The sequence below is a fragment of the Phalacrocorax carbo genome, chromosome 3 (genome assembly GCF_963921805.1).
Source record: "Phalacrocorax carbo chromosome 3, bPhaCar2.1, whole genome shotgun sequence".
NCBI lineage: Eukaryota > Metazoa > Chordata > Aves > Suliformes > Phalacrocoracidae > Phalacrocorax > Phalacrocorax carbo.
Window position 1 is genome coordinate 124,073,248 of NC_087515.1, and position 8,490 is coordinate 124,081,737.

Here is an 8,490-nt window from a genome sequence, read left to right on the forward strand (position 1 = left end):
GCATTTAGGGCACTGGTGCGGGGATAAGTTGTGTAATGGACCATTTTTCTTAGGTAGTTTGGATGCAGCTGTGCTGGAAGTGAGGAAGGTGAAAGCCCCTGGGATTTTTTTTTTGTGTGTGTAGGTCAGTGCAGGACCTTCTGAGGTCTGGCCCAAAGACTGGCCCCAGCCTCTTTCATCGAGGGTGTGGTGGGTTGACCCTGGCTGGATGCCAGGTACCCACCAAAGCTGCTCTGTCACCCCCCTCCCCAGCTGGACAGGGAAAGAAATATAATGAAAGGCTTGTGGGTTGAGATAAGGACAGGGAGAGATCGCTCACCACTTACTGTCACGGGCAAAAGAGACTTGAAATTAATTAAGTTAATTAAATCAGTTTAATTTATTACCAATCAAACAGGAGTAGGGTAATGAGAAATAAAAACTAAATCTTAAAACACCTTCCCCCACGCATCCCTTCTTCGCAGGCTCAGCTTCACTCCTGATTTCCCTTCCTGCTCCCCTCCAGCAGAGCAGGGTGATGGGGAATGGGGGTGGTGGTCAGTCCATCATATGTTGTCTCTGCCGCTCCGTCCTCCTCGGGGGGAGAACTCCTCACACTCTTCCCCTGCTCCAGCGTGGGGTCCCTCCAATGGGGTACAATCCTTTAGGGAAAAACTGCTCCAGTGTGGGTCCTCCTCAGGGTCACAAGTCCTGCCAGCAAACCTGCTCCAGCGTGGGCTCCTCTCTCCATGGGGCCACAGGTCCTGCCAGGAGCCTGCCCCAGCATGGGCTTCCCACAGGGTCACAGCCTCCTTCGGGCGTCCACCTGCTCCGGTGTGGGGTCCTCCGTGGGCTGCAGGTGTATCTCTGCTCCACTGCTGACCTCCATGGGCTGCAAGGGGACAGCCTGCCTCACCATGCTCTTCACCACAGGCTGCAGGGGGATCTCTGTTCTGGCACCTGGAGCACTTCTTACCTCTCTTTCTTCACTGACCTTGGTGTCTGCAGAGTTGTTCCTCTCACATATTCTCACTCCTCTCTTCTGCTGCCATTACAGTTGTGCAGCAAGTTTTTCCCCTTCTTAACTGTGTTATCACAGAGGCACTACCACCATCGCTGATGGGCTCGGCCTTGGCCAGCGGTGGATCCAAAATGACCATCAACTTCCTTTTCAAAGAGTGTCTGCATGTCAGGACTGCCGCCTGCCGTAATGGTGGGAGAGACATCTCAGGCTATAAGACAAAGTACGCTTGGGCTAAAAACCCCCTACTGGATTCAGAAGTACCGAACTTCTCACATGGGACAGGAGACACAGATTTCATCTGGGTGTTTCAGGGAAAGGACACGACTAAGAAAAGCCTTAGGAACGTGGCACTGCACAGACTGGGGGGATGGTGAGCTCGAAGGAGGGAGAGAGGTCCAGGTCTGAGATGGAAACTCCAGGGGGAGGACGGAAGGTGAACCTCTGCAGAAGGCTGGTGAAGAAGAGGAAGAGCTCCATTCTGGCAAGAGTCTCTCCAGCACAGATTCTCCTCCCTGGAACAAAATGCAGAATGGCCATAGGAAAGTTAGTGGGAGCTGCTTCTTGAGCTGAGGAGAGAAGAGTTGAGAGAGGAGAGGAGGGGAGAGGACAGAGAGAGGAGAGGGAGAGGAGAGGAGACCTCTGGTAAGAGTCTGAGAGGCCATCTCCAAGGGGAAAGGAGTCTTCGATGCCTAGTTCCCCTCAGAACCCCTTAAAACAGAGTGAAAGATACCTGCTGAAAAAGGTATGAAAGCTTCTTTCTTTACAAACTTCCCCTCTGAGTCGAGGAAATGCTCAGGGTAGAAGATGTCTGGTTTCTCCCACTGGGATTTGTCTCGCAGGACAGAGGCCAGTAAAGGGATAATGTAGGTTCCCTGCAAACCAAGGCAGAGCAGTTATTGCACTGAGGATGGTGTTGCTGTCATCATCAGAGGGATGGCAAGTGTTGGAGCTCAAAAGACCCACTTCAATAGGGGAGCTCCTACCAAAGTGCCTGTGAGAACCCCAGGGTGAGGAAGCACCCTTGGGTGCAAGCAGGACTTGAACGGGAGATGTGTTACGCTGGGGACAGAAGGAAGAAAAATAGGGCAGAGGTTGTCTCACCTTGGGAATGAAATAGCCTTTGAGGGTCACGTCTGCAGTAGTCTCATGAGGCAAGTTCAATGGCAAGATATTAGCAAACCTTTGAATTTCATGGACAACAGCATCCGTGTATGGCATTTGAGTTCGATGCTCGATTCGTGGTGGGGTTGACCCTATCACTTGCTCTATCTCTTCTTGGACTTTTTCTGTGAAAGAAATAGGGATCATCCATAGATAGATCACTTGAATGTCTCTCCCTCCTGCTAGGAATAGGTGGGTGTGGTGAATTCACGTTTTGTTCAGCCCTGCCTAATGTGAAGTCACATTTGAGGTGACCCGATGAGAAGGAAGCTGCTGATTGCCTAGTTTCCACTTACTCTGAATTTCAGGATATTTCATCATGAGCAGAAGGCCCCAGCGCAAAGTTGTGGACGTGGTCTCCACACCAGCTATAAACAGATTTCTCACAACCTCAATTAAGTTTTCATTACTGAAATATTCATTGGCCTTTCCATTCTCCTGGAGATACAAAACAATAATAATATGAGCTGATTAAAGATTCAGGAAGGCACTTTTTCATTGGAGAGCAGGGAAAAATTTTCACATACAGCCCTCAGGGAGGAGTTAAGTGTAGGAAAAGTGAGTTTGCTGTCAGAGCTGGTTTTTGACATGACCTCAAGAGGTACTAGGGATCCGACCCATCATGATATTTACCTGCCACTAGCATCAAAAGAGACTTTAGAAAGGTGGTTCATGTTTTTTATTTTCCTGAAAAATTACTGGGGACACATAAAATACGCTTGTCTGTGATCAGTTTATCTCCTAGCTGACATGACTGCACAGTCTTTTAGCCTGACCACAGTGTCTGCTAGGAGTTTTGCACATGCTACATCTCTGCCGAAGACCATTTGTTTATCTACCAAGCCTTGAAAGGAAAGGGAGGAGAGTTGAAGAAGCTGCTGATATTCAGTTACCTCTTGTTGTCTCACGAGGAAAGCATCAATGAAGCTCCTCTGGTCATTTCTGTCCAGAGCTTTGAGATGTTCTATGAAAGTCACCTTGATAAAAGCACTGATTTCTTTTTCATTCTGCATAAAAATTTTGTAGTCCTTCAGGAGGAACCCAAGGAACGGGAACATGTTGTATATCTGAAGATGCAGAGATAGCGAGGAAGAAAAAACAGCTGCTAAGCAGGTGCACTACAGTTCAACAGCATGTATTAAGAAAAGACGTTACAGAAAGTGGTGTATAGCCTTGTACTCAAGACGCAATACGTTTCTCTGTCCTCCTTTTTCCCTGGCCAACTGTGTAAAATGGTCGAAACATATTCCCTCTTACACTGAGTACTAATCACAGTAGTTGATGATGGCCTAGAAATCCCATGTTTGTGCATATGTCCTTGACAAAGTTTCCTACCTCTCCGCTACTACAGAATTCATCCCTCCCTCTACACACTGGTTGGAATAGGGACTCTCAAGTTTAAGAGGCTGTTGCAGTCATTCCACACTGATTTTGACCTTGTTTTTTTGTGATGGAAGATGGGGAATAATGACCACCTTCTATTGCTAGGGGACACAATCCTTGTATCGTATTACACGTTATTCAATTCTTCAAGAAAGGAGGAACTTATAATTTCCCAGGCTGTGCTGCCAAGAGATATCCATAAATAACATCAGAGGTCCACCTTCTGCCATTTCAGGCTGCATTTGTCATGCACAGATAAACGTGTTGCAAAGATCAGCATTGGAGAGGTGTACCTCTGTATACCACCATCATGCTTTTGAAGAGCAGTATTCAAACAGTATGAATTACCGAAATTGATGGAGCTCCAAAAATCCTGGCATATTCATTCACCAATAACAGGAGCCTTTTGAATGTGGGGTCTTCATAGTCATATCGCTTTCCAAGCAATATGGATACGATGACATTAGCGACAGCGGCATTCAACATCAGATTAATCTCAAGGGGCTTCCCTAGCATGGGAAAAGGAGGTACAAACAACAAAGTCAATAGTTATTCTAATTAATTAAAGCAGCATGCAGAGGCTCAGTGAAGTCCGGGACATGATAAGCATGGAGCAGGCAGGAGGAAAAGCTCCCCCATCTCAGGGTTCTCACATCCCTAACAGCATTTAGACAGACGAGAGACTGAATGCAAGTCTTTTGTGCTCCCTTCCATTTTCTCCAAGACTATTGCAGCCCTGGGTCTTTGTGGCCCTTCCCCAGGCTGCTCTATCTGGGCATACATGGTCTTAAAATTTCCAGGAATAAGGGAAAAGCTGCCTTGACACTTCCCCCATCGGCGCTGTCCTGGGCTGTCCCTTATCAGCACTCTTCTTTGAGGGTTGGACTGTGTCCGTTTAGGCCCTTTAGGTCCAATCTCTGAACTCAGTAGCTCCTGGTCACTCAGTCTTTCCTGCTGGGGCTCGCACTTCTACAGCTTCTAGATCCCTCTGGTGCATCCCCTTTGCAGCTGGATACAGCTCTTGCTTTCAGGGGTTCAAGGTGAGGACTTGAAGCCTGAACTAGAATGATGATGTAGAAATCTGTTTTTATCCCAAGTCTGCTTGGTCAAAAGAGCTACCTACTGAAGTCCTGTTGTTGGTAACAGCCTCATGAAAGGATTAGTCTTGGACAATGCTGGTGAAATGTGTAACTGGATGTTCTGCCTCCTATTGGAAAGGGTTTTGCAGACATGTGCCTTTAGCGACAATCAATTTTTTAGTATAGGTATGCAAGACCTCGCAATAGCCTTCTGCTCTCCCAGTGCCACTAAATCGATCAAAGACGCTGCACGTGGAGGAGCAATTACTCTTCTCAGATGTGCTGCTTGATGTCTGACTCCACATTTGACTTGCAGTGCCTCAATGAATGCTTTTCATTTGCATGTCAGGCAATTGCCAGGTAGAGAGGCAGAGGCAGACAGCTTGTGTAGACCCCTTGGAGCATGGAGGCTGGAGAAAGGTAGATCTCTGAAAGAGTTCAGAGACTCTTCTTCCTTTACTATTGGCATTTTTGTGGGAGGCTTGAGGAAAATCAGAGTGTTATAAAGGTAAGATTCCCCCCACCTTTCTGTGCCTCGATGGTGTCTGCCAGGCATCTGTACTCTTCTACAACACGATCCTCTATGGCCTTCTTGCCCATTCCAAAGTCTCGTAAGGTTGTAAGAGTAAATCTTCGCATCACTTTCCAGTTTTCTCCGTAAGAAAATACAAATCCTGAAACAGAAAACGAAAACACAGAAACAGAAATTTCACCATGAGAGCAAAGGTTCCTCATGTACCCTGAATCCTGGTAAAGATCAGTGCTGGAAGAAAACCTGTCAAGCTCTCAGGACATGTTGTGTCCCCATGTAGAATGAAATAAGACAAGAAAGATATGTCAGGAGAAAGCTCTGAGGGGAGCAGCCACCATTCTCAGTTCATGAGGTGTCTGATGTGCCCTGAGACATGAGGGCTTTTGTTCAGCTTTATTTAGAACAAAGAGTGAGATTTGTGCCACTGGGACATCACCTGGGATGATGAGTGTGCTCATTAACCTCAGATGTCTCCCTTAGGTGATAGGCATCCTCTCTCAAAAGCACCTGTGTTCTTACCTAGACAGCAGAGGGTAAATGAAACCTCAAATATGGGCATCTGTCTGTAAAATCTCCCCACTAGGTGGGGGTAATCCTACCCCTTGCACACTAGAAAAGCTGCAGAGACTTGTCCGTGGCATCTGCAGAGAAGTTTTGGTCAAGCTGGTGCTGCTATTTACTCTCCTTGCACCTCTCATGCTCTCTTAGTCTTGCTCAGAGCCTTGTTCAAGAAACTGTCATTAGTGAGGAAAGAAAACAATTGCAGATAGGTGGCATTTGACAATATCTGGGTTACTCAGAGCTGGTCACAAGATAGAAATGTGCTCACCCTTGCTTTCCTGTCAGAAGACGACAATCCCTCATGTCCCTACTTCCACGTATCCCATCAATATTTATGGGTCACAAAAGATCAAGTTCAGTGTCTAACACCTGTGGAGGGCGCAATCTGCACCAGAAGGACTCAGAGCAGGAGTGAGCTCCCTCTGGGGAAGCAGACTAAAGGCTCAGGTTATTGTTGATTCTCTCTTAAAGAGAGATTTATTCTCAAATGCAAATTGAAATAATATCAGTCTCACAAGGAGTATTTGGAGATCGTGCTGCTGAGGTAGTAGACACTTCCCTGCCGACTTGTTTTGGGTTTATGTGGCAAGGTTTCGGTAGCTGGGCAAGTGCAGGGATGGCTTTTGTGAGAAGAGTTCAGGAGATGCCCCCATGTCAGCTCCTCAACGTGTCATCTTTAAGGGAAGACTCAGCTGCAGATTCAGGCCTTTAAATTACATGTCTGTGTAAATTAAGAGTATCATCTCTCCTTACCCCTGATGAATGTCACCACACATTGTTCAATTTCTACCTCATTTCCATTGCCTAACATGCTGAGCAAACAAAAGTCAGACGTTCTGCATTCTCCTCTCCATGACGAAAGTCTCATTCTTTGCAGAAGGCAGGTGTATGTGGAATAGAACAGCACACTCACCTTTTTCTCTTCCTCTTCCTGCTTTTTCAAGGATTGGTATTTTAGGTCTCCCTGCAAATGCATCCGCCTGGTTCACCAAAGCTTCTTTCACTGTGTCATATCCTGATAGCACCACCATTTTCTTTGGTCCCATCTGAATGCTGAAGACTGGGCCATAAGTTTTGGCTAGCTAATGGGACGAAAGGGGACAATAAAAGAAGATGATTTTCAGGTGATTTTTGGCAAGCTCCAAATGCTTGTTGTTCAGCAGGTTTAGTGTTCTCTTTCCTTCATGGCATTGGCTTTTCGCTCACTGTCCAAAATGTGGAGGGTTTGTCAGAAAAATGTTGGAGCTCTTTTGAGAAAAAGAATCACAATGGCTTCTGTAAATCTCTGGGGGTTATCTGAGTAAGAGGCTTTAGACAGGCTAAAGGAAAGGCTGAAGAGCAGACGGGCTTGGCCCTGTGTTCCTTTGAAGAGACAAATGGAAAGTGAATTTCTCAGTAATCATGGCAAAACGTGTTCAGTTCCTGGCATACAAATCTTGGGGAGGTACAAATCAGCTGGAATCACGAATAACAACTTTTAAATAGCCTGAAGTTATGCTTTTAGGTGCATCACTGCCTTTAGTGACAGCGTGCAAGAGCTGCAGCCACACCCAGGCAGGAGTAGACTGCATGGCTCACATGGGAATGAAATCTGGGAAAGCAGGTTGAGAATGGCTTCATTTTGAGTTGTGAGGTAACTGTGTCCACTACACGGACTCGGTAGGTAACTTTTGATTGAGAAGTTGAGAACGCATAGGGGATATGTTGGAAATGTTCCCCAACCTAGAAGGGGACCAGTTTTCAAGGTGGTACTACATCAGGGCACAGGAACTGTCTGAAACTCTTAGGTTTGCTCTTCATGGCTTTGAGGAGTAGTGCAGTGAGAGAACCCCAACATTCCTACACTATCCGACTGTCACAAACCATCTTCCCTGAAGTCACGGAGTTTACTGACACCAGATATGAAGGACTAAGCAGTGTTTATTTATTTCCTACTTTGTTTTGGGAAACCAGGAAAGCTCCTCCCTCATGGTGAGGATGAAGGGAGAAGGTCAAGAAGCTGTTTTCTGCCAGTTCCCTGATGGCTGAGTCCACCAAACAGCCTCCAGAAAGTTCTGGTCTTCTCCCTCAGTGTTTCAGCAGCCCCTGGTGGAAGCTCTGGTAGAAACTGGAGGGCCCCTCTCTTCTGGCTACCCTTGTCTGGAGAACCCCAGCATTTCCTGTGCTCCACAGAAGTCAATTCCCCTGCACTGACACAAGATTGTGTGATAGGAAGAGAAGTTACTGCAGATAATTAATTCTGCTGCCTTTGTGTCTACCTGTCCAAAGAAAAATTTGTACCCCTTTTTGGGGGGTCAGTGACTGCCTTAGACAGAGAGCTCTATAGAAAAAGAACAAGACAAGTTACCTCTAGCATTGTCAGGTAAGGTCTCTTCAGATCCACAGTGTGCAGATTTCCAATGATGGGTAAAGCCCTGGGTCCTGGGGGGAAGTTGTCTCTTGTGTGGCTGTTCCGGACATGTTGTCTTTTCAGAATCAGCAGGAGAACGAGTATAAACAGTAACCCTACAGGAGCAATATTGACCCAATCCATTGTCTTTCAGCAAAGGCTTAACAGAGAAGATGAAAATTCAGGCAAAGAGTGCAATCTTCTGTCAGAAGTTAAGTTTCAAGCATTAGTGGCACTTCTGCACATACAGAGATATGAACTTGACCTCTAAGAAATGGTAGAAATGCCTGCCTGGGTTTTTACCCTTGGAGAATCCCTACTAGGCACTCTCACCACTGTGTGCGCTCACTTTACCGTATGCTGGTTACTGTTTAATGAGTGA

General features: G+C 46.5%; 1 protein-coding gene across 1 annotated transcript; it reads right to left on the bottom strand.

The window, feature by feature from the left end:
• Positions 1-362: 362 nt before the first annotated feature.
• On the bottom strand, positions 363-8,490 carry LOC135312689 (cytochrome P450 2K6-like). The gene is made up of 9 exons (XM_064448223.1): positions 8,067-8,490; positions 6,633-6,801; positions 5,151-5,300; positions 3,896-4,056; positions 3,058-3,231; positions 2,461-2,602; positions 2,105-2,289; positions 1,734-1,875; positions 363-1,515 (listed from the first exon to the last, which is right to left on the bottom strand). Exons 1-9 carry the CDS (start codon positions 8,250-8,252, stop codon positions 1,340-1,342), a joined length of 1,485 nt encoding a protein of 494 aa, XP_064304293.1. The 5' UTR covers positions 8,253-8,490; the 3' UTR covers positions 363-1,339.

Excerpts from the sequence above, each read along its gene's own strand:
- LOC135312689 (XM_064448223.1), bottom strand. The coding sequence starts at position 8,252 with ATGGATTGGGTCAATATTGCTCCTGTAGGGTTACTGTTTATACTCGTT. Across the intron at positions 3,232-3,895 it reads TTGGAGCTCCATCAATTTCG|ATATACAACATGTTCCCGTT; the intron begins GTAATTCATACT and ends CTGCATCTTCAG. Across the intron at positions 1,876-2,104 it reads AAGGCTATTTCATTCCCAAG|GGAACCTACATTATCCCTTT; the intron begins GTGAGACAACCT and ends CTTGGTTTGCAG.